General features: G+C 46.0%; 3 protein-coding genes across 4 annotated transcripts; 1 reads left to right on the forward strand and 2 right to left on the reverse strand.

Annotated features, from left to right (window-relative positions):
* Nucleotides 1–18,904: 18,904 nt before the first annotated feature.
* Nucleotides 18,905–21,360, reverse strand: LOC123046551 (thylakoid lumenal 29 kDa protein, chloroplastic). Its single transcript, XM_044469947.1, has 11 exons — nt 21,053–21,360; nt 20,863–20,973; nt 20,584–20,668; nt 20,450–20,484; nt 20,279–20,344; nt 20,145–20,185; nt 19,892–20,022; nt 19,702–19,808; nt 19,450–19,587; nt 19,210–19,344; nt 18,905–19,101 (listed from the first exon to the last, which is right to left on the reverse strand). Exons 1-11 carry the CDS (start codon nt 21,224–21,226, stop codon nt 18,991–18,993), a joined length of 1,134 nt encoding a protein of 377 aa, XP_044325882.1. The 5' UTR covers nt 21,227–21,360; the 3' UTR covers nt 18,905–18,990.
* Nucleotides 21,361–21,545: 185 nt separating this feature from the next.
* On the reverse strand, nt 21,546–24,056 carry LOC123046552 (multiple organellar RNA editing factor 2, chloroplastic). Its single transcript, XM_044469948.1, has 4 exons — nt 23,640–24,056; nt 23,445–23,542; nt 22,536–22,601; nt 21,546–21,957 (listed from the first exon to the last, which is right to left on the reverse strand). Exons 1-4 carry the CDS (start codon nt 23,966–23,968, stop codon nt 21,806–21,808), a joined length of 645 nt encoding a protein of 214 aa, XP_044325883.1. The 5' UTR covers nt 23,969–24,056; the 3' UTR covers nt 21,546–21,805.
* Nucleotides 24,057–24,187: 131 nt separating this feature from the next.
* LOC123046553 (V-type proton ATPase subunit G1) lies at nt 24,188–26,339 on the forward strand. Of its 2 annotated transcripts, none has more exons than XM_044469950.1 (4): nt 24,188–24,331; nt 25,086–25,180; nt 25,707–25,807; nt 25,901–26,339. In XM_044469950.1, the coding sequence occupies exons 2-4, from the start codon at nt 25,093–25,095 to the stop codon at nt 26,042–26,044; spliced, it is 333 nt and encodes a 110-aa protein (XP_044325885.1). In that variant the 5' UTR covers nt 24,188–24,331; nt 25,086–25,092; the 3' UTR covers nt 26,045–26,339. The 2 variants fall into 2 exon arrangements, with proteins under 2 accessions (XP_044325885.1, XP_044325886.1); XM_044469951.1 differs by lacking the exon at nt 24,188–24,331 and adding an exon at nt 24,385–24,610.
* Nucleotides 26,340–27,204: the final 865 nt, after the last annotated feature.

Consider the following 27,204-nt stretch of genomic DNA (forward strand, 5'->3'; position numbering starts at 1 on the left):
TTCACCTCATCCCTTTTCCCTTCCGTCTCGGTCCCAAGATCTCGGGACGAGATCTCTTGTTAGTGGAGGAGTGTTGTAACGCCCCAGATTCGATGCGCCAGGTGTCTTCCAGTTATTCACCGTCGTTGCCATGTCATTTGCTTGTGTGTTGCATTTTGCCATGTCATCTTCCACATTTCATCTGCATGTTTTTCAAAACTTGCATCCGTTGGGGTTCCGCCGGTTCTCCCCGTTGTCCGTTCCGAGTCCGGACACACTCGCATGCGCCCGCGGCACCTCCGAAATATTATTTTATAAGTGGCATAAAAATGTTCTCGGAATGGGATGAAAGTTGGCGTGCGATATTATTATAGTGTAGACAGGCCGCCTGTCAAGTTTCGTCGCATTTGGAGCTCATTTGATAGCCCAATCGTTAAATGTATAGCGGCACCGTTGCCGGTATTTTTGCCGGACGTTTCGGTCTCCGGAACAGTCGTCGGGCCTCATTTCTCCCCTCTCCTCTCAGCCCAACCCTCTCTTCTCAGCCCACCTAGGCCTGCCTAACCCCCTCCGCTCCGGACCGTCCGATCGAGATCGAACGGCTCCGAAACGGAGCTAATCCCCTAACCCTAGCCCCCCTTTCCTATTTAAAAAACCCCTAGTCCATTTTTGGACTAACCTAGCCCCTCCACCTACCTCCTAGCCTTCCCCTACCTGCAGCCGCCGCCCCCTCCTCGAAATCTGCGCCTCCCCGCTGCCCGTCCACCACTTGGCGCCGTCACACGGGCCAGCGCCGCCGTCCCCGCCGCCTGGAGCCACTCAAGCCCTGCCACGTTGCCTCCCACCTCCTCCACCGCACGTGGCCCGCCCAAGGCCCATCTGGAGCCCGCCAGGGCCCGAGTCGCGCTGCCGCAGCCCGCGCACGCGCCCGAGCCCCGTGGCTCCTCCCGTCCGCCCGAGCCCCGCTCAAGCCGTCGGAGGCCGCCGCCTCGCCGGCGACCTGCCCCGCCGGCATCTCTCCGTCCCGCGCCGCCTCCAAGGCGAGCCCCGCCGCCGCGCCTCCTCCCCTCCTCTCTCTTCTTCCCTGCCTTACTCTCTCTCTCTTCCCCGTAGGCTCTCCTCGCTGCCGGAGCCCTGAGCTCGCGCCTCCCGTCGCTCCCGAAGCGCCGCCGCCATCGGGAATGGATGGATCCAGCCGGGATCCGCCGGATCCGGCCGGGATCCGCCGGATCCGCCCCATCCCGGACCTCTCCGGTCATCCCTCGCCTCGCCGCCAGCTCTCGTCGCCTTCCGCGCTGCTGGTCTCGTCCCTGCGTCGGGAGGACGACGCAGGCGCCGCCGGCCTTGTGGCCCGGCCTCCCCTCGTGGGCCTCGCAAGCAGGGCCCAGCCTAGCTCCTCCTCGCCCGGCCTGCCTCTCTCCTTCCTGGGCCAAATCCCACTAGGTGAGCCCCTGTCCGGCCCTATCCCTCACCCTGCGCGATATTTAGTTAAATCGCGCTCATCTGTTTTTTTTCAGAAAACTGTTGTCCCCGAATTTTTAGACATTATCATGCCCTGTTCATCGCATCATAACTCCATGCATACTGCTCCGTTTCGTGCTTGTAATATGTCCAATTGTTCGTCTCAACAAGTAATTCATTTCATTCCATTGCATCATGTTCATTTGAGCTCATCTTGATGCCTGAATCATTGTTGCAAGAGTGCTATATGATGTTGTCTGCTGTCTGTTAACAGAACATGTTCATTTGTCATTTTTGCCATGTTTGATGTGTTTATCCTATGAGGTTGATGTCTACATATGTTTTGTGCTATGCCATGCCATCTTTACAGTGGTGTATGCCATGTATTATTGTGATCAATGTGGTGACTAGCACAAGCATGCAAACTAGGCTTCGTAATGTTGCTGTTTTTAGTCCCTGTTCTGCTGTTATTTTGATGCCATGTAAACTTGATGCTACAGAGAGATCCAAGCATATTTTGAGATACTTCAGTAAGGATGTTTTGAACATATGGTTGTTCTCTATCCATTCATGCCCCTGGTTGAAATTATGGAGTAGTCTAGCATGTCATTTTCTTGCTCTACTTTTGCTATAAAATTTTCCTGGCAGATTGTTTACATGTTATTCAATTTTGCCAAGGTTGTTGTAGTTGATCCTTGCATGCTTTGAACTTGTTCTTGCATTGGTTAGCTTCATAAACATGTCTTCTTGCTGATGCTATACTTATCTTGTCATGCAATGACTTGTGGTGAGTGAATCAAGCTTGTTAAGTAGTGTACTCGCTGTTGCTGTTTTGCTAGGCTGAATCTGTTATTTCGTGATGCTATGTAAACCTGCTGCTACAAGTCATTCTATGCATAATCTGGAGATGTTCACTAAGGGTGTTTTGTTATACATGTCATGCTCTATCCATCCATGCCCCTGGTTGCATTTATTGCTTGCTGTGGATTATTGTTTTCTTGATCGAAAGTTGCTAAATAATGTTGCTGTCAGCCTGTTAACATTAAGTTCAGTTGTATCCATGATTGTTGTTAGTGTTCCATGCACCCTATGAACTTGCTATTGCCATGCTTAGCTTCATAAACATGTCTTCTTACTGTTGGGTGCCTTGCAATGCCATGTATTACTCCGTGGTGAGTGGTACAAGCTCACCAACATGCCTACTTATCGTTGTTCTTGCCATGCCCTGTTTACTGAATCTGTTAACGATACTTGCTATGTTTACGTGGGTGCCATCATATCTTCTGATCCTTTTTGGCTCATGGTCAGTAAGGGACTTTTGTTCTATGAAATTAGTAGTTTCATGCCATGCCTTTGTTTGCCATGATAAGTTCCTGTAACATGTTGTTTGATAGCTCTGAACATTGCAACCCGATGTTATTTTCTGCAAAGTCTGAACTGTTATTATTTGCAATCTTGCCATGTGTGTTTGAGCATGTTCTAGTGTTTTCTGGAGATAGCTCAGTGTTCATGTTTTGTTATGCATTACCTGTACATCATGCCCATGCCTTTTGTTTTCTTGTTGAGGTCCTGTAGCATGTTGTTTTGATGCTTGCTAGATGCCTAGTTGCTATTTTGGACAGCTTTTCCTTTAAACTTGTATAGAGTGTATGTGTTGAACCGTTGCTCCGTTTTGAGTGGGCTCTATATGAAACTTGCTTGATTTTGCATGAAGTCTCATATTATCACGTTGCATCCATGTTTTGAGGTGTTTGCTTGATGTTTGTATGTATTTTGCGTCAATGCCATGTTTAACTTGTTTTGCTCATATCTTCTAGGTCGTAGCTCCGAATTAAATGAACTTTATATGTAACTTGACTAGAATCTCATGTCGATCATCTTGGTGCATATTAACTTGCTGTTTAACAACTTGAACATAAGGTTTATTCAGATCTGGACCAACTTCGAAATTTGCATATGAGGACTTACCAGAGTTGTTATATGTTGTTTCCGGCCTCATTTAAACTTGCCTTGATGTTTTGCTCTTGTTTTCATCATCTCTTGCCATGAGTAGCCTCATCTAGATCTGTCATGCATCATGATTGTTGTGCATCATGTCATGTTCATGTGGGGTGTGTTTACCATGTTGTGTGATTCTTTCGATAGTTCCTGTTTCGTTGCGATCGTGAGGATTCGTTCGTCTACACTTGGTTCGGCTTCATCCGTTCATCTTCTTCATGGACTCGTTCTTCTTCCTAGCAGGATTTCAGGCAAGATGACCGCTACCCTGGATCTCACTACTATCATTGCTATGCTAGTTGCTTCGTTCTATCGCTATGCTGCGTTACCCATCTTTTGCTCTTCAAGCCTCCCAAATTGCCATGAACCTCTAACCTTTGACACCCTTCCTAGCAAACCATTGCTTGGCTATGTTACCGCTTTGCTCATCCCTCTTATAGAGTTGCTAGTTGTAGGTGAAGTTGAAGATTGCTCCATGACGGACAGGATTATGTTGGGATATCACAATATCTCTTATTTAATTAATGCATCTACATATTTGGTAAAGGGTGGAAGGCTCGGCCTTATGCCTGGTGTTTTGTTCCACTCTTGCCGCCCTAGTTTCCGTCATACCGGTGTTATGTTCCCGGATTTTGCGTTCCTTACGCGGTTGGGTGATTTATGGGGCCCCCTTGATAGTTCGCTTTGAATAAAACTCCTCCAGCAAGGCCCAACCTTGGTTTTACCATTTGCCTCACCACCACCTATATTTCCCTTGGGAGTAATTAACCCAAGGGTCATCTTTATTTTAGCCTCCCCCCGGGCCAGTGCTTGTCTAAGTGTTGGTCCGAACTGAGCTGCCTGCAGGGCCACCTCGGGGCAACTTGAGGGTTGGTTTTACTCGTAGCTAGTCTCATCCGGTGTTACCCTGAGAACGAGATATGTGCAGCTCCTATCGGGATTTGTCGGCGCATCGGGCGGCTTTGCTGGTCTTGTTTTACCATTGTCGAAATGTCTTGTAAACCGGGATTCCGAGTCTGATCGGGTCTTCCTAGGAGAAGGTATATCCTTCATTGATCGCGAGAGCTTATCATGGGCTAAGTTGGGACACCCCTGCAGGGTATAATCTTTCGAAAGCCGTGCTTGCGGTTATAGGCAGATGGGAATTTGTTAATGTCCGGTTGTAGATAACTTGACACCAGATCCGAATTTAAAACGCATCAACCGTGTGTGTAGCCGTGATGGTCTCTTTTCGGCGGAGTCCGGGAAGTGAACATGGTTTCTGGGTTATGTTTGACGTAAGTAGGAGTTCAGGATCACTTCTTGGTCATTGCTAGCTTCACGACTGTTCCACTTGCTCTGTTCTCGCTCTTATTTGCGTATGTTAGCCACCATATATGCTTAGTCGCTGCTGTAGCCTCACCACTTTACCCCTTCCTTCCCCTTTAAGCTTTGCTAGTCTTGATACCCATGGTAATGGGATTGCTGAGTCCTCGTGGCTCACAGATTACTACAACAATAGTTGCAGGTACAGGTTTATGTGATGATCATGACGCGAGAGTGATGTTTGCTTGTTTTGGAGTTCTTCTTCTGCTTCTTCTTCGATCAGGGGATAGGTTCCAGGTCGGCAGCCTGGGCTAGCAGGGTGGATGTCGTTTGAGTTTCTGTTTGTGTTTCATCTATAGTCGGATGATGCTCTTATGTATTGTGATGTTGTATTCGTGTGGCATTGTATGCCTCTTGTATGTATCCCCATCTATTATGTAATGTTGATGTAATGATATCCACCTTGCAAAAGCGTTTCAATATGCGGGTCTATCCTTGGTGGGACCTTCGAGTTCCTTTTGGATAGGGTCGCATATTGGGCGTGACAGATATGTCCAATAACATTTTGCTCCTTTTGATCTCCATCTTCGGGGCGCCATGATCATCATCGTCTCCGGCATGACACCATGATCTCCATCATCGTGTGTTTATGAAGTTGTCTCGCCAACTATTACTTCTACTACTATGGCTAACGGTTTAGCAATAAAGTAAAGTAATTACATGGCATTATTAAGTGACACGCAGGTCATACAATAAATTAAGACAACTCCTATGGCTCCTGCCGGTTGTCATACTCATTGACATGCAAGTCATGATTCCTATTACAAGAACATGATCAATCTCATACATCACATATATATCATTCATCACATCCTTTTGGCCATATCACATCACACGACATATGCTGCAAGAACAAGTTAGACATCCTCTAATTGTTATTGCAAGTTTTTACGTGGCTGCTATAGGTTTCTAGCAAGAACGTTTCTTACCTATGCCAAAACCACAACGTGATATGCCAATTGCTATTTGCCCTTCATAAGGACCCTTTTCATCGAATCCGATCCGACTAAAGTGGGAGAGACAGACACCCGCTAGCCACCTTATGCAACTAGTGCAAGTCAGTCGGTGGAACCTGTCTCACGTCAGCGTACGTGTAAGGTCGGTCCAGGCTGCTTCATCCCACGATGCTGTCGAATCAAGATAAGACTAGTAGTGGCAAGTAAATTGACAAAATCGACGCCAACAACAACTTGTGTTCTACTCGTGCATAGAAACTATACATAGACCTAGCTCATGATGCCACTATTGGGGATCGTTGCAGAAATTAAAAAAATGTATATGCATCACCAAGATCAATCTATGGAGAAACTAGCAACGAGAGAGAGGGGAGTGCATCTTCATACCCTTGAAGATCGCGACACGGAAGTGTTACAAGAACACGGATGAAGGAGTCGTACTCATAGCGATTCAGATCGCGGTGGATTCCGATCTAAGTGCCGAACAACGGCACCTCCACGTTCAACACACGTGCAGCCCGGTGATGTCTCCTGCGCCTTGATCCAGCAAGGAGGAGGGAGAGGTTGAGGAAGACAACTCCAGCAGTAGCACGATGGCATGGTGGTGGTGGAGCAGCGGTTCTCCGGCAGGGCTTCGCCAAGCTCAAACGGAGGAGGAGAGGTGTTGGAGAGGGGGAGGGCTGCGCCTTGGATGTGGTCTAGAGGGGGGGCGGCGGCCAAGGGGAGGGGGCTTGCCCCCCAAGCCAAGGGGGGCGCTCCCTTTAGGGTTCCCCCCAACCGTAGGTGCATGGGCCCTAGGGGGGATGGCGCCCAGCCCACTTGGGGCTGGTTCCCTTCCACGTACAGCCCATAAAGGCCCTCCGGGACAGGTGGACCCCCGGAACCCCTTCGGTTGTCCCGGTAAAATACTGATAAACCCCCGAATACTTCCGGTGACCGTATGATGACTTCCCATATATAAATCTTCACCTTCGGACTATTACGGAACTCCTCGTGACGTCTGGGATCTCATCCGGCACTCCAAACAACATTCGGTAACCACGTATAAACCTTCCCTATAACCCTAGCGTCATCGAACCTTAAGTGTGTAGACCATACGGGTTCGGGAATCATGCAGACATAACCGAGACAGCTCTCCGGCCAATAACCAATAGCGGGATCTGGATACCCATGTTAGCTCCCACATGTTCCACGATGATCTCATCAGATGAACCACGATGTCGAGGATTAAAGAAATCCTGTATACAATTCCCTTTGTTAATCGGTACGTTACTTGCCCGAGATTCGATCGTCGGTATCCCAATACCTCGTTCAATATCGTTACCGGAAAGTCACTTTACTCATTCCGTAATGCATGATCCTGTGGCCAACTACTTAGTCACATTGAGCTCATTATGATGATGCATTATCGAGTGGGCCCAGATATACCTCTCCATCATACGGAGTGACAAATTCCAGTCTCGATTCGTGCCAACCCAACAGACACTTTCGGAGATACCTGTAGTGCACTGTTATAGCCACCCAGTTACGTTGTGACGTTTGGTACACCCAAAGCATTCCTACGGTATCCGGGAGTTGCACAACCTCATGGTCTAAGGAAATGATACTTGACATTTAGAAAAGCTTTAGCAAACGAACTACACGATCTTGTGCTATGCTTAGGATTGGGTCTTGTCCATCACATCATTCTCCTAATGATGTGATCCCGTTATCAATGACATCCAATGTCCATAGTCCGGAAACCATGACCATCTGTTGATCAACGAGCTAGTCAACTAGAGGCTCACTATGTTATGGTCTATGTATTCACACATGTATTATGGTTTCCGGTCAATACAATTATAGCATGAACAATAGACAATTATCATGAACAAGGAAATATAATAATAACCATTTTATTATTGCCTCTAGGGCATATTTCCAATAGTCTCCCACTTGCACTAGAGTCAATAATCTAGTTACATTGTGATGAATTGAACACCCATAGAGTTCTGGTGTTGATCATGTTTTGCTCGTGGAAGAGGTTTAGTCAACGGATTTGCGACATTCGGATTCGTATTCACTCTACAAATATCTATGTCTCCATCTTGAACATTTTCACGAATGGAGTTGAAGCGACGCTTGATGTGCCTGGTCTTCTTCTGAAACCTTGGCTCCTTGGCAAGTGCAATACCTCCAGTGTTATCACATAAGAGAGTCATCGGCCCCGACGCATTGGGAATAACTCCTAGGTCGGTAATGAACTCCTTCATCCAGATTGCTTCATGTGCTGCCTCCGAGGCTTCCATGTACTCCGCTTCACATGTAGATCCTTCCACGATGCTTTGCTTGCAACTGCACCAGCTTACTGCCCCACCATTCAAAATATACACGTATCCGGTTTGTGACTTGGAGTCATCCAGATCTGTGTCGAAGCTAGCATCGACGTAACCCTTTACGACGACCTCTCCGTCACCTCCATAAACGAGAAACGTATCCTTAGTCCTTTTCAGGTACTTCAGGATATTCGTGATCGCTGTCCAGTGTTCCATGCCAGGATTACTTTGGTACCTTCCTACCAAACTTACGGCAAGGTTTACATCAGGTCTGGTACACAGCATGGCATACACAATAGACCCTATGGCTGAGGCATAGGGGATGACACTCATCTTTTCTCTATCTTCTGTCGTGGTCGGGTTTGAGCCGAGCTCAATTTCACACCTTGCAATACAGGCAAGAACCCCTTCTTTGACTGATCCATATTGAACTTCTTCAATATCTTATCAAGGTATGTGCTTTGTGAAAGACCTATGAGGCGTCTCGATCTATCTCTATAGATCTTGATGCCTAATACGTAAGCAGCTTCTCCAAGGTCCTTCATTGAAAAACACTTATTCAAGTAGGCCTTTATGCTATCCAAAAGTTCTATATCATTTCCCATCAATAGTATGTCATCCACATATAATATGAGAAATACCACAGAGCTCCCACTCACTTTCTTACAAACGCGGGCTTGTCCATAAGTCTGCATAAATCCAAACGCTTTGATATTTTCATCAAAGCAAATGTTCCAACTCCGAGATGCTTGCACAAGCCCATAGATGGAGCATTGGATCTTGCATACCTTGTCAGCATTCTTAGGATCGACAAAATCTTCCGGCTGCATCATATACAATTCTTCCTTAAGGAAGTTGTTAAGGAATGTCGTTTTGACATCCATTTCCCATATCCCATAATCATAGAATGCGGCAATTGATAACATGATTCGGACGTACTTCAGCTTCGCTATGGGTGAGAAGGTCTCATTATAGTCAACCCCTTGAACTTGTCGATAACCCTTAGCGACAAGCCGAGCTTTATAGATGGTAACATTACCATCCGCGTCCGTCTTCTTCTTAAAGATCCATTTATTTTCTATCGCTCGCCGATCATCGGGCAAGTCTGTCAAAGTCCATACTTTGTTTTCATACATGGATCCTATCTCGGATTGCATGGCTTCAAGCCATTTGTTGGAATCTGGGCTCGCCATCGCTTCTTCATAGTTTGAAGGTTCACCGTTGTCCAACAACATTATTTCCAGGACAGGGTTGCCATACCATTCTGGTGTGGAACGTGTCCTTGTGGACTTATGAAGTTCAGTAGCAACTTGATCCGAAGTACCTTGATCATCATCATTAACTTCCTCTCTAGTTGGTGTAGGCACCACAAAAACATCTTCCTGAGCTGCGCTACTTTCCGGTTCAAGAGACAGTACTTCATCAAGTTCTACTTTCCTTCCACTTACTTCTTTTGAGAGAAACTCTTTCTCCAGAAAGGACCCGTTCTTGGCAACAAATATCTTGCCTTCCGATCTGAGGTAGAAGGTATACCCAATGGTTTCCTTAGGGTATCCTATGAAGACGCATTTTTCCGACTTTTTCAGGTTGAAGTTTCTTGACATAAGCATCCAATCCCCAAACTTTTAGAAACGACAGCTTAGGTTTCTTCCCAAACCATAATTCATACGGTGTCGTCTCAACAGAAATAGACGGTGCCCTATTTAAAGTGAATGTAGCTGTCTCTAAAGCGTATCCCCAAAATGATAGAGGTAAATCGGTAAGAGACATCATAGATCGCACCATATCCAATAGAGTGCGATTACGATGTTCGGACACACCATTACACTGAGGTGTTCTAGGCAGCGTGGGTTGTGAAACAATTCCACATTTTCTTAAGTGCGTACCAAATTCGTGACTCAAATATTCTCCCCCACGATCTGATCGTAAGAAATTTATTTTTCTGTCACGTTGATTCTCCACCTCACTCTGAAATTCCTTGAACTTTTCAAAGGTCTAAGACTTGTGTTTTATCAAGTAGACATACCCAGATCTACTTAAGTCATCAGTGAGGGTGAGAATATAATGATAGCCTCCGCGAGCATCAGCGCTCATTGGACCAGAACATGGGGCATATTCTTCCAACTATGTCATGATATGCACTCTTCCATGGTATAAATAACAGTGTGGTTGTCGACCACCCAAATAAGAGATAATACATATGCATCTCCACAGGTTAGCATTCACCACCTGAAATCACAAAGTCTGATGAATCTAGTAACAAATTACCAATATTGTCTATCTGATTTTTATACAATGAATGCCAAAGATATCCATGGTTGTAAACTAAATATACAACCACAACTACTGTCTCATCTGGAATCAATTTCATAAAAAGTATTGCGAATCCTTACAGGAGCATGGACAAATTGTATGTTTATACATAGCAGTAATAGATAAAAACTTTGTCAATACTCCATTATGATCCCAAGATCCTGAACTACATGAACTCCATCATGGATCACCCAGAAACCTCTTTATGGTTCATTTTAACGTGTGTGAAGTACCTCTTATTTTCTCATACGGTCGTCACTTAACTGTTATGGCAAATAGAATGTGTTCATGTTATATATGGTGAATCGTGTATCTGTCCAATTTGGAATATCTCTTGCAATCCATCCATCTTTGGATCACGTATACATGTATGATCCTTCATCTCCAGATCTCTCGTTAAGTGGAAGAATGAGACAAAGGGTGCTAGCAAAAAAATGAAACATGGAAGAATAAAACAGTACCAAAAATCAGTAGCTGTTGGTCTTTCTTTTCCCAATCCACCTCCATTCATTTTTCTGATATTAGTTCCCGAAGCTCTTGGAAGAATGCATGATCCTTCATCTCCAGATCTTTGGTTTAGATGAAGAATGAGGCAAAGGGTGCTAGCAAAAAAAGAAACATGAAAGAGTAAAACAGTACCAAGAATCTTTAGATGGGTCTTTGTTTTCCCAATCCACCTCTATTAATTTTTCTGATATTAGTTCCTGAAGCTCCTGGAAGAAAAGAAACACTCTCACTTTGTCGTGTCAACTGAAAAAACAAACATTCAAACGTTAGTCCATATCACTGCATTTTGTGCTTCTGAGCCTTCCTGCCACTGTTGATGCTCCAGTAGAGATTCGCCCTTGTAGCGGTCAAATTCATGCTGTAGGTAAAACTTCATGCCCAACGCCAGCAACGATGTATGTCGATCGGAGGCATCAACCAACTCGAGTACACCTCCACATTATCCGTACTCAAACAAAAAATCAGTATGTTGATCGGAGGCATCAATCAACTCGAGTACACCTCCATATTATCCGTACTCAAACTGAAAAATCAATGATTTTCTTCAGACGTGATGATGCGGGGCATCCCACGATCATCCCCATGGACGTATCTACATCTCCCACGACATCACTTGGACCAATGACAAGAGCTCGAGCAAAGGCTATCGAAGACAAGGTGAACTCGCTCCTCTCTGAACTACCCCTTTATACACATCAGACATGGCTACTACCTCAAGCGGAAACACTATGTGTGATCAAGTACTTAAAAGGTGGCCACAGAACAACTACATCCAATGGCCAAGACGGCGAGGACACCGAGAATGAAGGACAAGAAGAAGAGCTACCGAAGAAACTCCAGCGAGCGGACGTCCGCCCGGGATCGGACGTCCGACGCCTGACGTTCCAGCCAGCAGACGTCCGACCAGGACCGGACGTCCGGCGCCTGAAGGCCCAACCGACGAGTGCCGCAGCGTACACTGCCCAGCGAGCGGACGATTGAACCAACCGGACGACCAGCCACCTCGGACAGCCGGCAACTCGATCACAGAACGAAATTAGCGGAAGTCCGAGCCCTACTGAACGTCCGGACCTCCGTGAGCGACCGGACAACCGCTAGAGACCGGACGTCCGCTGCCTGTGTGTGTGCAGCTTCGGGCCCAAAGCCCATGTACCCTTCATTCCGCCCCCTTCGGGGCAGGGGCAGCATTATGATAGCTCATATTAGAGATAGAGCTTTGCTCATCCACTTGGTTACTTCTCCTCGAAGCTCACGACCTCTTCGGAGAAGATCCCCCAAGCGGATTCAAGACCCCATCACGGGAAGACCCTTCAAGACCTCCTCACGGATAAGACCTTTTGTATCGTCCTTTGTTGACTTTGAATCATGTATCACTCTTTGTGTTTCAGGGATCTAGCATATGTGTGACCATCTCTTGTTGGTTGAGTGATTTCTCTCGTGTTTTCCCTTGTTTTCCCCTCGTGTTCTTCGTGTTCTTCATAGGATCCCCTCCAATCGTGAAAGATCGGGCATCTAGGGTTCTACCCTACATCATCTTGGTATCATGAGCCACGTTGATCACGTATTTGGAGCCCCTGCCCCTCTTTTTCTAGCTTGATTTTGTTGTGTTCTTCCCTAATTTCGAAAATCCCCACCAAAAATAGCCCAAATTTTTTTTGTGATATGTTGGTGTGATGAAGTTTTGTTGGATTTGATCCATGGATTTGCTTTGCCATGAGTGGATCTAGATTTCCCCCATCATCTCCACCATTTCCATCCACAACATTGCTCGGATTTGACCAAATTCCCCGCCTCCACCACAAACCCGAGCTGCTCATCCCGTGCCCGAAATCTCCAGGCACCGGACGTCCGCCAGCCACCGGAAGTCTGACGACCGGACGACCGCTCCCCACCGGATGTCTGTTGTTCCCTAACGAAACTGAATTTTTTTTCACCCAAAAATTGTCAGCCACCGCCACCACTTCCGCATACGCACTTCAACTACCATTCAACCACCACATACGCACTTCGATACCACCACCGCTTTCCACAAGCACCACCATTGCTTGACCGCTACCACTTCCGACAATTTTGACCCGTTTTGGTCTTTGAGAATTTGAGTTGTGGTTCCCGTGTCCTATTGTCTTTCGGCTATATAGGTACGATGCGACATCAACATCACCACTGCTCATCTTCGCCAAGGACTCATCATCTCTGACATCGACCGCTACACAATTTTGACACCTCGGCCGTAAGCAAGAACGGTAACCTCTATTTCCATGCCATTGCATTGATAACCACATAGCCTTACTTTTGCGTTGCTTACCCACCGAGACTAGACTTTGAGTATTGCCGGCAATGTGACTTGTGCACATCAGTGATCATACTTCCCATAGCATTCATACCATATCATAGTAGTGCATATCTTGGTATCATCTATTGTGTCACAAAGTTATCATCGCATACACAATTGCTATCTTGGTTCGTGAAGTTTTGCATGAGAAAAGAGCTCAAAAGAGAAAGAGCCAAATAAGCTTTTAAGCAAGAAGGAAAGATAAGCAAAGAGCTTATAAGCAAGAACCATAGCATCATACTACATTAAGATTGTCATATCCGATCATCTTGGATCATATCACCGGAATACCATACATATAGCATACTTGGGATAGAAGTCGTTGCATTTTTGCCTAGTAGGTTGTGCACAAGTTTCGTATCCGCCTATTGTGCAATCGTGCTAGTGTCTCTCTAGTGTTGTGCAACAAGAGCATTTTCATGGATTCCACATTTTGGCTCATTCCTTGGTTTCACGACCCCACTTATCTTTTTGCATGTGTGTTTCCGTGTACCATATCTTGCTATTGGTCTACTTGTTGCATTTGCAAATTTGTGAATCTTTTCCAACGTTATCGAGGCTCACTAACAATTGCATCAAATTCCGTGCCACCATCCTAACCGAGCTCCACCATAAGCTTTTACTTGTGTAGGTGTGAGAAACGACAAGAATTGGTACCAATTGTGCTATTTCCTTGTTCCACATTTGAGTGATCATTGATCCATCTTCAACATCGGTCAAGGTACATTTGGTATAAGTTCTTCTCTTTCTCCAACTCACATATTTTATTTGGAATGATAGATATGCCAAGTTCTTCTACCAATCCACTCTTAATCGAGAAAGACGACGACAGGTCATCCTATGTCACCAAGAGCCACCTCTTCGGTGCACAACGAGCTTTGCATCAAGAACAACAAGCAATGAGCGATCGCATCGACAATCTCGCCACCGACTTGCGACTCTCTGAGCAACAGAGAAGACACTACTTCGACAACAATCTCGATGCTCACAAGCAAGAGAACGATGCAAGAATGGACGAGATTCGTGCCTTGTTGGTGAACCGCCATTCTTCCACTTCGTCCTACTCAAGACGGAGCCGTTCGAGTCGACACACCGACGACACCCTCTCCGGCTCAAGTACACCGACATTTAACACTCTACGTCGAGCCGCGCGTCAAGACCGTCAAGCAACTTGCAATCCTCTACACGGCAATCATCCACAAGAGCAATTCGAAGAGCAACCACATCTTCATCGTCAACACCAAGCTCTTGCAGAAGCACAAGAAAGGCAACGTCAATGTCTCCAAGAGAAAGAGCGAGCACGTCAACATCAAGACGAATAAGACGCCGAAGCTCAACGTCTTCAACAACAACAACGTGAAGCACAAGCTCTTGAGGCGCAACGTGCCCTTCAAGAATCAAGTCGAGCCATTGCCAACCGCAACCGAGATAGGCGCAATCAAGAGGAAGCACTTCGCAAAGAAATCCAAGAGAGGAACTATCAAGCAAGAGTGCATTGTCAAGTTCCTCAAGCTCCTCCACAAGCTCGACAAGCTCCTCCACAATCTCAAGTTCATCAAGAGCAAGATGACTATGGAAATCCTCCACGCCAAGAGCAACATGAGGTTGATAACCCTCCACGTCAAGGGCGTCATCATCACCCTCGACCCCAACACAATGAAGAGCAACACTATGACAAGCTCAAGTTCACCATGCCCAAATTCAATGGAAGCAATGATCCCGAAGAGTACCTCTCATGGGTATTGAAGGTCGACAAGATCTTTCGTTTGCACAACTACGAGGAAGAGAAGAAGATTTCTATGGCATCCCTTGAGTTCCAAGACTATGTGCTCATATGGTGGGAACAAGTTCTTGAGCACCGAGAAGCAAGAGGTGAACCACCAATCAACACATGGGAGGAAATGAAAGATGTCATGCGTGCACGCTTTGTGCCAACCTACTACAACCGCGATCTCTTCAAGAAAATCCAACTACTCAAGCAAGGAACAAAGAGCGTTGAAGAATACTATAAGGAAATGGAGATTGCCATGATAAGAGCCAATGTCACAGAAGACGAATGGCCTCAATCATCCCATCAAGAAGATTGCCGACTTCCAACCATACTCAAACCTCATTGAGCTCATGCATCAAGCTACCAAAGCGGAATGTCAAGTGTAAGATGACTTCAAGTACGCCAAGTACTCGTCCAAGAGCTACGGCTTCTCCAATACCCAAGCTTCAACGAATCCAACAACTCCTACCTCAACCAAACCATCTACAAGAAACGGAGACAAGTCGAGTTACAAGAAAACTTTGACAACCTCAAGTCGTCTTCCTACTACAAGCAACTTCAAGCCGCACGCTTCATCATCTACTCCAATCGATGAGACCTTCAAGACAAGTTCCAACAAGTGTTTCACATGTGGCGGCCGAGGCCACAAGTCCTTTGAGTGTACCAACAAGCGCACCATGATCCTCAACGACGACGGAACCTATGACTCCATGAGTGAAGAGGAGATGGAAGCCCTTGAGCAAGTGGTCATGCACCGGTGCGTGAACGAAGATGAGGATGATAAAGTCTTTTGTGATGAGGATTCAAGCCCCGCTCTCGTTGTCTCCAAAGTCTTGACTCTTCAACATCAACAAGACAAAGACCAAAGATGCCACATCTTCCACACCAAGGCCGACATCAACGGAAGGTCCGTCAAGGTCATCATCGATGGAGGGAGTTGTCACAACTTGGCAAGTGAAGAACTTTGCTCCAAGATCCAATTGGTCAAGATGAAGCACCCGCACCCCTACAAGGTTCAATGGCTAAGTGATTCCGGCACTATACAAGTTGAGCATACGATCAAAGTTTCCTTCAAAATTGGAGCATACGAAGACACTTTGGAGTGTGATGTCGTCCCGAAGTCAATAATCTAGATTACATTGTAATGAATCTAACACCCATGGAGTCTTGGTGTAGATCATGTTTTGCTCGCGGAAGAGGCTTAGTAAATGGGTCTGCTACATTCAGATCCGAATGTGTTTTGCAAATCTCTATGTCTCCATCCTTGACCTTTTCATGAATGGAGTTGAAGCGTCTCTTGATGTGTTTGGTTCTCTTGTGAAACCTGGATTCCTTCGCCAAGGCAATTGCTCCAGTGTTGTCACAAAAGATTTTCATTGGACCTGATGCACTGGGTATTACACCTAGATCGGATATGAACTCCTTCATCCAGACTCCTTCATGCGCTGCTTCCGAAGCAGCTATGTACTCCGCTTCACACGTAGATCCCGCCACGACGCTTTGCTTGGAACTCCACCAACTGACAGCTCCACCATTCAGTATAAATACGTATCCGGTTTGTGACTTAGAGTCGTCTGAATCAATGTTGAAGCTAGCATCGACATAACCATTTATGACAAGCTCTTCGTCACCTCCATAAACGAGAAACATATCTTTAGTCCTTTTTAGGTACTTCATGATGTTCTTGACCGCTGTCTGGTGATCCACTCCTGGATTACTTTGGTACCTCCCTGCCAAACTTATGGCAAGGCACACATCAGGTCTGGTACACAACATAGCATACATGATAGAACCTATGGTTGAGGCATAGGGAATGACTTTCATTCTCTCTCTATCTTCTGCAGTGGTCGGGCTTTGAGTCTAACTCAATTTCACACCTTGTAACATAGTCAAGAACCCTTTATTTGACTGATCTATTTTGAACTTCTTCAAAACTTTTTCAAGGTATGTGCTTTGTGAAAGTCCTATCAAGCGTCTCGATCTATCAATAGAGATCTTGATGCCCAATATATAAGCAGCTTCACCGAGGTCTTTCATTGAAAATTATCTTATACAACACATTGCACAAGCTTATAGCTAGATATGTATTGAGTTATCAATTTGAGTGAATCAACCTTGGGAATAAAGCCATCATTCGACTGAATTATATTCCAGGCCGACATCTAGCGGGATGATCGACATATCCCCTAGAACCGAGCATGGGGGCTACTTGTGCCCAAACACCATTGGTCGTCTGAATTATTTTCTAAAACGACATCTGACAGGGTTATTGATAGAGACCCTCCCTCTCCCGACCGAGCCTAGGGGCTACTTACTCCAAAACGCCACTGGTCGGCTCAATTATATTCTAGGCCGGCAGATTGATCAACGGAGCCCCCCCCCCCCAACCGAGCCCGGGGGCTACATATGCCCAAACGCTCGTTGGCTGAATTATAGTCCAAGGCAGCATCTGGCAAAAATTCTAAGTGCAAGCTACAAGAGGAATATCCTCAGGCCGCCCATTCTGCTCAACTTGACTCTCAGAGGCTACTGTTCACCAATTTGATTTATTTAGATCGTACGAGCAAAATTTTGACCCTCAGGTTGGCTTTTCAGTCTGGTCTAAGTCTCAAGGGCTACTGGATCAGTGTTTTCAAGCGCAAAAAGCTAAATCCCGAGGAGATTAATTTGATCCTCAGGCCAGCCATTTTGCATATCAGTTCAACATAAAAATGACAAGAGGAGATTCGATCATCAGGTTGGCCTTTTAGCCGTTCTCGGTCTCAGGGGCTACTGCATATCAGTTCAAAGAAATAATTTCTCCGAGGAGATTCGGTCCTTGGGCCGGCCTTACAGCCCAGCCGGAGTCTCACGGGCTACTATACATTAGTTAAACGGAAAAAATGACTCCAAGGAGATTCGATCCTCGGGTCGACTTTTCAAACTGGCCTGAGTCTTGGGAGCTACTGCATCCCGCGCTAAATCCTAATTATAGTGAACTGCAACCTAGTTTCATTGAAACCGGTCTGTGGCTCGGGGCTACGAGGCAGAAGTTACATGAATTTTAAAAGGAAAAAGTCCATAATGCAGGACGGATTCGTCGAACAAACCTACTCCTTAGGGGCCACTGGACGTCATCACAAATTTTTCCTCGAGAAATCGGCTCGCGAGAGCCGGCTTGGCAGGATAACTTTTCCACGGAGTCCAGCTATCTTAATCGGCAATTGAAGATCAAACGAAGCTTTTCTCTCAACAGGTGGGCCGACTTCAGGGAGCAGACCGGCTATAGGAGGTCGGTGACAAACATTCACTTTCAAGGGAGCTTCAAAGAACCAGCTTCAACCTCGGCAAGCGAGAAGACTATTGAGGATCAGTGCCGATCAGGATGCCGCCAAGCTTGAGGACCAGTTCAGGGGCTACTTTACAGCCCCCGGGGTGCCTCACCTCTCTGATTGTCGTTCCAAGTAGGCCAGCCCAAGGCCCCCTAGGTCAGTTTCCTGTCCTGGGCCATCATGTCGGCCCATGGGCTCTATAGAAGGAAGACGCTGGAGGCCTTACTGTTCAAGACAAGGAAGCTGGAGCCATAGAGGACTCTCCTCCACCGACATAGCCGACTATGTTTTTTTCGGGGGGCATAGCCGACCATGTTTGTGTAATCCAGGGGCCGCAGTATCTTATATAAGCCGAGACCGAGCTAGTCGATAGACAACATACAACTAAAAATAAGCAGAGGCCGAGTAGGGTTTTACCTCGTAAGGAGGACCTGAACCTAGGTAAATCTGGTCTCGTGCCGATCTACTCACCTCGCTGGGATACCCTACCGATGGATCTGCCGGAATCAGCTCCAACAACTAAAAAAAGGTATGTGTGCATCTATGACGCAGAGAGCAAAAGCAATAAATCTTTTTTTTGTAAAACACGACAAGACTCAGCCAAAACATTAACTCTCCCCATATCAAACTCATTCTCCATACAAACCCAATCGCTCGCAGATATGCCCAGCGCAATCATCAATCACAGCTTCAGTTTACCCAAGTTAATCTTTTGCTTGGGGTATGTGTAGGCCTCGTAGTTTATCTTCTGGCCCAGGTAGCTCAGCTTGGTGACCGCGGTTATCAGGTCTACCTGCCATATATACATTCAGAAGCCGAGGTTAAAAAGCAGGATTTCAGAACATATATGTGTCCTGTAGCATTGGCATCGGCTGCTTGAACATGTCCATTAAATCCTTACCTCGTAGTCAGTACGGGAGACTGTCTCACGACTGCGCTGGTACTTCTCAACCCATGGCCGGCAGTCTGGATCAGCGATCAGTTTCTCCTCCGTGGCAGCTTGGTCGGGTCCGAAGAAGGCCGACATCACAGCAACCTGCAGTAGAATTCTCTTGGCATTGGTTAGACTGAAATCACAGCTTTTTACGGACTTATCAAAAAGTGGTATATAGCAAAAACAGAAGTTACGAGTAGAAGTGACCTGACGAGGACCGAGACCGACGGCGATGAACTTGTCCTTCATTTCCTGCACAGAAGCGCTACCCCACTGAGGCACCCTACCCTCTGGATCAGGCTCTTGCGCGTCCTCTCGCCCAAATATTTTGTCGAAGAAACCCCACTACAGTAGTAGACACAATTAAAATGCATATCACCATGTATTAGTCACACTAGGCCTATATACACAGAGGAAAAATGAACAGACAAACTCCGGTCTGGCTGAGTGAATGAGTACCTGCCCACTTGAACCGTATGCTGAGTATAGGGTTCTTCCCTTCTCTTGGTTCCCACCGGTCTTGGCAATGGCCGCATCAAGAAATGTTTTCTTAAGTGCCTGTGATGCTGTTGCGGGTAAAAGTAGATTTGAGTATACAGCAGTACCAACAAAGATCATACTGCTAATGAAATTATACTAGTTATCACACCTGCTATTTGGATCAAATCTGCAAATGAAAGGGGACCTCCCTTGGAATATGAATCTATCTCTTTCTTTGCTTCAACTAGCAGATCCAAGGCAGCAGAAAGCCCACTGTTTTCAGGTCTGCTTATTTCTGCACTTTATTGTTTAACAAAAAATTGGTCAAACAACAAGGCCAAGCAACTTGTTAGTCTGTCAACTGCAGAGCTTAACTGTAACATAACCACAAAGATGCAGAAAGAGAAGCTGGTAGCTACTACCTTAGCCTGATGGATCCATTTGGCCCTCCTGTCTTTGTTGCCTGCAGAAGAGTTCAGTTAACAGCCAGTAGTACCACCGGTTACTTCCATGTGAAGCGGTAATTAATTGCCAGAAGCCATTTAGAGAGAAAGACCTTGTCATATGTGATAGCATCATTCAGTGCCAAGGTGAGCAGAGATGGGACGAGCTCTGGCTTTGCCTGCAAAAGGATTTCAAAGCTTCAGCCGATGTAAAAAATGGATAGATGAAATAGATTACAATCAAGCTGTGTTGAGTGTAGCATATAATGTCCAGTGTATCTCACCTCTATGGCTGCCGTGAGGGTGCTTTTGATGCTTGCTGAAGAAACAAAACAGCAGAGTGCATTAGCGCGAAAGTTCATTAAGAAGCACACCTTACTAGCATTTGAAGTGAAAAGAGGGAGCTGAGGCGACCTACATTGGAACTCAGAGCGCTGCCGGCGTTCGATCAGATCAGCCGCAGCAGCCACTCCTGTGGACCTCGTTGAGGCCTCGGCGATTTCCTAACACACGGCATATAAACAACTAACTGTAATTACGATGGATAGAACCACGGAGGCGGCATGTTAATTATCAGCATTCTTCCATGGTGCATTCATGCTACATTTGTTTAGCAGCCCCTCCCATGACGATGCAGCAGAACTGCATCGTGTTCTTGAAAAAAAAACATGACTACATATAGAGTGCTAGCACATACCAAGCCAACGGTGGCGCCGAAGCAGCCGCCGATCAGATCCCTTCTGCGGAGCCGCAGAGCCTCTTCGCAAGCCTCGGAGCCACCGGCTTTGGCCTGGCAGCACACCTGAATCTGCACGGAGGAAGCGAGAAATGCTCCTGTTAACTTGCATCAGAGGAAACTCGGAGTCGGAATCTGGAAGCAAGCATACGTGTGCGTGTCTGCGCGCCGGCGGCGAGACGGAAGGGAGGCCGCGGGGGCCGAGCAGCGTAGGAGCCGAGAGGAAGGTCGCGCCCGCCATTTCCCTCACTCCCTTCGACTTGAGCACTCGCACGGTATCGGTCACGGGGCTGGCTGGCCGGCGCGTGTGTTGTGCGCTCGGCATGCAGCGGGAGGATTCGGCGGATAAGGCAGCGAATCACGGGGCTACACGTGCATTCTCCATGTCGCCATCGCCACCACACGTTCGCTGGCAATAAAACGCATCGCGCCGTTCCTCCGCGTCCCCGATTGGCTTCCACATTGTTACCGAGCCTGCCTCCCGTCCCGCGGTCATTGATCATGGCTCGTGCGAGAACAGAGAGTTGGGTGATTTCTGAAAATGAGCACCCTGCTGCTACTCGCTTCAGAGAAACGGTGAGCTCAATACTACCTACGCCAGGTAACTGCAGGGGACAAACGGTGCAGAAACAGAGCAAGGAGAGTTCATCAAGTTTAAATGCTCTCTTACAACTTCTTTTACTCTTTCCGCCGCAAACCAAGATACCGTTACCAAAACAACTCACTTATAGTAGTACATGCAGTTCTTAACCTACAGTTCGTGAATGAAGAAAATAAACGCCCAGATATGGCGTGGCTACAATGCAGCAAAGACGACGATGGGCATTTCGGGCGTGGAGCAGTTGCTATATCTAGGGCAAGAGCGATAGCAGTGGGGCGCTTGCGGTGCACCGACGGGGGCATGTCACCGTTGGTAGGCCTGGTTCTCCCTACGCTTCACATAGCGAGTCCGGTCGCTGTAACGCGGTCTATCTTGAGCTCTCTGAGGCACCGGCTCCACCCTTCTCTGCCTTTCCGGTGATCGTTGGACGATTTCTCCGTTCACAAACAACTCGGCTGCAAAGAAGGGCAACATGATGAAAACCCAGGCCAAAATTATCACGTTCGTGAGAAATGTTCTTGATGGAGAACAAAGTATGTACCACATGGGTAATATGTATAGTTCAGGTCTGAAAGGGTCAATTACTCAATTATAGTTGTAACAGTACCGATTCAGGTGGCATACAAACAGTCTGAGGGTGGTATTAAACCTTGAATAGACGGCAAGGCAAATTATGATTGAAGGATCAGTCTTTCCAAAAGAATCATTCTACGACTGCAACCTTAAAACTGATTAATAAATTAATGCAACATGCGCTACTAAATAAGGTTTCCTCATTCATGTAGTAACTATATTAGATCAAACCGTGCAATAAATACATCATTTGCACAAAACTGATAGTGGTTCATAAAGTAGAATCAAGTCGATGAGAATAACTGGAAGGGAATAGACACTAGGAATCAGGCATCACAAATCTGATTGACCAATTCTACTTTTAAGGAAAATCGGAAACTATGGTCTCCCAACAGCTACCATAAAATTCAAAGAATTCGACAAAACAATTGAATAAAGAGCACATAAGCAGTAAGCTTACCGCCATAGTCCTTGTTCTCAGCATCAACATAGGAATCAGGAAGCACAAAAAGAACACCCGGGAGGCCTGTAAATTGAAAACACAAACTATCATTATGAAAACCACCAGAAATATCCAACAGCAAAATATCTCTTGATATTAACTACTGACTTAAAACGAATGTACATATGCAAATATTCATATAACTACCATAACACTGAAACTGCACTCAGTAGCAATTTTTCTCTTCAGATTAGCTAATGAACAATCAACAAACAAATATATGCTAAACATAAGGCTGTTACAGAACACCTCACATAATAAACCTTCTAAAATCAAGATATCAACAAATCAAATCCCTGACACACACAAACAAAAGCAAAAGTGTAGTAGCACACCATACAGTCCAAATGAGATATACAAAGAACAATGTTCATGAACCGATATAGCCATCACCAAAGGATCACAGATTGCAATAGTGCAGCACAATTCAATCTCTACTAATATAGGACAAACATGAACTTGTAACAACATGCATTTGGCATTCACACATTCACTTGAAAATTTTCTGGCTCCCAACTAGTAAATGGATGTGTTAATCATGTTATTCAACTAGACAACAGAATACTTTTTTTTGATAAAAGAAGGCCTCTCCCCTTCCGATTTTTATTAAGAAAACCATAGCAGTTTGATTACAAAGTTCAAACAAAACCAACGGACACCTACCAACTCAACCTTCCTCCACCAGAAGGGGCAGAGCAGCACCGCGCGCAAAATACCCAAACATCCAAGTCTACCTCATTAGACAACAGAATACTGAAACATGACTGTACAGCAATTGGAAACTGAAACCTAAGATGGTATCCAAACCCAATCGTCGTAATACGTGCTTAAAACATGGAAACAAGTTTGCATTTCGCTGAAGTATACCTTCCAGCTTGTTGGATGTCTCCTCGTCAATCTCGCACCCAAACCCAAAGTAACGCTCACAGGACACGTTGTAGATCCTCTTCTTCGCGTCCTCCTCGCTACACCGTCGACCAACAACAAAACCGAAATTAGCCTCATTCCACGAAGCACCCATGGCCGGGCGGATTGGTTCGACCCCAAAAGCGAGCGGATTACCTCCCCACGACCTTGGCGAGGGTCTGGATGTAGCAGTCGATCATCTGCTGCTTGGTGGCGCCCTCGCCGCCGGGCTTGTCCATGACGATGAGCCAGTGCTCGTAGTCGCAGCCGGGGAAGAGCGGCGCCATCTCCGTGGGCGCGCGGTCCCCGCCCTGCCCCGGCCGCAGCGGCGAGTACGAGGCGTCGGGCCGCCGCGCCATGCAGCGGACGGCGCGGCCGACGCGAGGCCGCGCGGGGCGCGCGGAGGGGCAGGGGAGGCGCCGCGACAGGAACACCGGGTGCACCGGGCGCGCGGCGGCGGCGACGGCGCGCGCTGCGGTGGCCATGGCGGGAGTGGCCGCTGTCGAAAGGAGACGAGCGGAGGAGGAGGTGGAACCGGAATGGATGGGGTTTTGGTTGGGGGTTTGGGAGCAGGGACACGCAGAAGAGAAGAGATATTATTATTTGCTGCCCGCGCCTCTGGGCCTTGGTGCTAACAGGCCCTATTCGTAACCGAGTGGATCTGAAACGACCGGCCCGGCCCGGCCCTGCTCGGCACAAGACAACGATACAATTGTGCGGTAGTAATAAATAGTCTTGAAAGAAAGGTCGGGGCCACGACGGCTAGAGGAGCAGCAGAGGATAGCTTTTCCCCACGGACCCTTCTCGTCTTCCACGTGATTCGAGTCGCCTCGCCTCTCCCCCGTCAGGTACGAACTCGATCCGCCTCCCCGCAGGGGGATTCTCCGTTGATTTCTTTTCCCGTCGCGTCGATCTGGGCGGATCTGGGCCGGAATCGGCCGCGCGTGATGCTGGGTCGTCTCGTTGATTTGATCCTGCTCGCTCCCGCTGTTGCAATTTAGGCGCTGTTTGTTTGATGACCCGGTCGATTGAGGATAAGCAAAGGGTGTTCGGGGATCGCTGATTTGTCAAGTAGCTGGCCTCTGTTGCTGGATCTTAGTTGATCTGATCTGGATTTGCAGTTTGAGGTAGGGGAAAGTCCATAATGTATGGGCATCTAGCTGGCGTGTAAGCTTGTTTAGAACCGCCTGGGTAGATCCAACTATTCTGTAGTGGCTGTTGCTATGTACGCTAAATTAACCCGATTAGCTTGCTGTTCCAAGGTAGTTGGGTCCTGGATGGAATCAGGCGATTGCGTATGAATGTTGAAGCCGCTCGAAGCCAATGCTACTTACTGCTGTGGTAGTTTTGTAGCTCCGTGTGGAGGTAGTGTTGATATTTGGTATTCTGAGTAGCAGCAGTTTTGTGGGATTTTAATTCCAGCTATATTTATCTGTAAAACTGCAGCTAGTTACATGTCGGACATCATGGATAGTGATATAGGCTTCTCTTTTGTTATGATTTTTGGGATGTTAGGTGACATTCTACGTTTCAGACCTCCTAACCATGTAACAATATTGCATACCATTTGCATTTCATTGATTGTTGTTCTTCATTCCGCAGCCCAAACATGGACTCTAGCAGGCGCCCGAGTGGAATCCAGCAATTGCTTGCTGCAGAGCAAGAGGCTCAGCAAATTGTAAATGCTGCTAGGGCTGGTAAATTTCTTATTTTTGGCTTAATTAATTATGTATCGAGCATAATATTGTGCAGTGAGAACATTATGAAGTCTGTGAGGGTCTGCTCTGTTTGCTACAATGGATACTTTATATTTTGATGCATTCACCGACTTTTGTAGGATTTGTCATGATGTGATGTCTAATGTATTTGCTATGTCTTGTCTGCTATACTAAGTGAACTTGAAAGTCATGATAGATGTTGTCCCATTGTGAGTTATGAGATCATCATCTGGTTTATAGCATAGAGCATGCTTGCTAGCGTTCTGTAACTTCTTTGCGTAATATTGTCTTTCTTACCTAATAGGCCATGTCATCTTTTCTTTTGTTGGGTACAGAAAGTGAAATGTTTGCATTGCATTGTTGAGTTGGCAAAATCTGTTAACAGTTGTCAAAGCATATACCATAGAAATATCTGAACTATGAAAATTATTGTTCACTACGAAGCTGAAATTAAAGTACTTCTATCTACTTTTGTCTGCCAAATGAAATCTGATGTCTCTGTCAGCTAAAACGGCAAGGCTTAGGCAAGCCAAAGAAGAGGCTGAGAGAGAAATAGCTGAGTACCGTGCACAAATGGAGGCTGATTTCCAGAGGAAGCTCACTGAGGTATGTACCGTGCATCTGCACATTCAATCTGTTCGTTTATAAGATAATAACAGGGCTTCTGATCATTTATATTCTTGTCATTTCCACCTCCAGACCAGCGGTGACTCTGGCGCAAACGTCAAACGCCTTGAGCAAGAGACAAACGTAAAGATTGAGCAGCTCAAGCAGCAGGCAGCAAACATCTCTCCAGAGGTGATTCAGATGCTTCTGAGGCACGTCACAACTGTGAAGAACTAAAGGTTGATGAGTCAGCCCTGCATATGATGGCAACTTTGTACTATCTGTTCATTTCTTTGGGAGGTATTATAAGAAATGGCTTTTGCCACTTCCAGCTGTAATTCCTTGTTGTCTTGGAAATAAGCTGCTACAGTTCAGCAGCAGCCATGTCTGATACTACTTGCTAAACCTTTGGTGATTAGTTCGTAAATTTTGTCGATTTCCGTCCCTTTTGTCTCTCCCTTGTATGGCTATCAGTATATGTATTTTTTTATGTGAAATATATTATTCATAAGAGTAAATAAGTTTTTAATCAGGTGAACATTGGCAAAGCTATGTTGCTCTGACAACAGAAATGGGTAAAATGGAGTGCTTCAGATGCTCGAAAGCTTTTGAATGCATGAATTTTAGACGCTGGAAAGTTTTTGGATGCAGGAAATGCATTCTGATTCAAATCGTAATGCAGCTATAGACTATTGGATCTGCTTTGTATGTTCATTGGTAGTGTTTTATTCTTAGGATATGTTTGGATGGTGCTAAACTTATCTACCAATATTTTGGTCATGTCCAAAATATTAGCCTTTATTTGGATTGTTTCCATATATTTGGCATATGCCTCCACACAACACTAACATATTTCTCTCAACATGCAAACGTACCACCTCAGCATGTAACATACATGAGAAAAAGGTCACCTCGATATGCAAACATGCTTGAGAATTTTTGTCCAATTATGCAATTTATATTCAACAAATATTTTGCAACTATACAATAGTCAAACACAATAAATCATACTATTATTATTTTGGTATGAATTTTCAGTTTCAGTTTTTATATTATTATTTCAAATATCCATGTTCCATAAAATCAAATACCATTGAATACACCTTCTGAACAAGCGCGTTGGGTTTTATGTTATGGACAGTTCCTGTGTAGGCTATGTTTAGTGTAAGGATCGCCTCACTCGTGCCGCCTCACCCACAAAGTTTACTAACATAATATATTTTGTCGAGATATTGTGATGGAATATTCCTTTAGTACCAACAGTAAAGAAAACCATAATACCTCTCATTTTATGTTGTAGCCCAAAGGGCTAAATTATAGTCTTCTTCCATTTTCTTGTAAACTACTCCCTCCGTTCCTAAATGTAAGTCTTTTTTAGAGATTTCACTAAAAACTAC

The sequence above is a fragment of the Triticum aestivum genome, chromosome 2B, assembly GCF_018294505.1.
Source record: "Triticum aestivum cultivar Chinese Spring chromosome 2B, IWGSC CS RefSeq v2.1, whole genome shotgun sequence".
Taxonomy (NCBI): domain Eukaryota; kingdom Viridiplantae; phylum Streptophyta; class Magnoliopsida; order Poales; family Poaceae; genus Triticum; species Triticum aestivum.

What these genes read in the sequence shown, in the direction of transcription:
- LOC123046551 (XM_044469947.1), bottom strand. Translation starts at nt 21,226, where the DNA reads ATGCCGAGCGCACAACACACGCGCCGGCCAGCCAGCCCCGTGACCGAT. An exon ending in AATGGATCCATCAGGCTAAG is followed by an intron (nt 20,023 to 20,144) that starts GTAGTAGCTACC and finishes TAAACAATAAAG; the next exon opens with TGCAGAAATAAGCAGACCTG. An exon ending in CATACGGTTCAAGTGGGCAG is followed by an intron (nt 19,588 to 19,701) that starts GTACTCATTCAC and finishes CTACTACTGTAG; the next exon opens with TGGGGTTTCTTCGACAAAAT.
- LOC123046552 (XM_044469948.1), bottom strand. Translation starts at nt 23,968, where the DNA reads ATGGCCACCGCAGCGCGCGCCGTCGCCGCCGCCGCGCGCCCGGTGCAC. An exon ending in CTCGCCAAGGTCGTGGGGAG is followed by an intron (nt 23,543 to 23,639) that starts GTAATCCGCTCG and finishes TCGACGGTGTAG; the next exon opens with CGAGGAGGACGCGAAGAAGA. An exon ending in GACATCCAACAAGCTGGAAG is followed by an intron (nt 22,602 to 23,444) that starts GTATACTTCAGC and finishes TTCAATTTACAG; the next exon opens with GCCTCCCGGGTGTTCTTTTT.
- LOC123046553 (XM_044469950.1), top strand. Translation starts at nt 25,093, where the DNA reads ATGGACTCTAGCAGGCGCCCGAGTGGAATCCAGCAATTGCTTGCTGCA. An exon ending in TGTAAATGCTGCTAGGGCTG is followed by an intron (nt 25,181 to 25,706) that starts GTAAATTTCTTA and finishes TGTCTCTGTCAG; the next exon opens with CTAAAACGGCAAGGCTTAGG. An exon ending in TCCAGAGGAAGCTCACTGAG is followed by an intron (nt 25,808 to 25,900) that starts GTATGTACCGTG and finishes TTCCACCTCCAG; the next exon opens with ACCAGCGGTGACTCTGGCGC.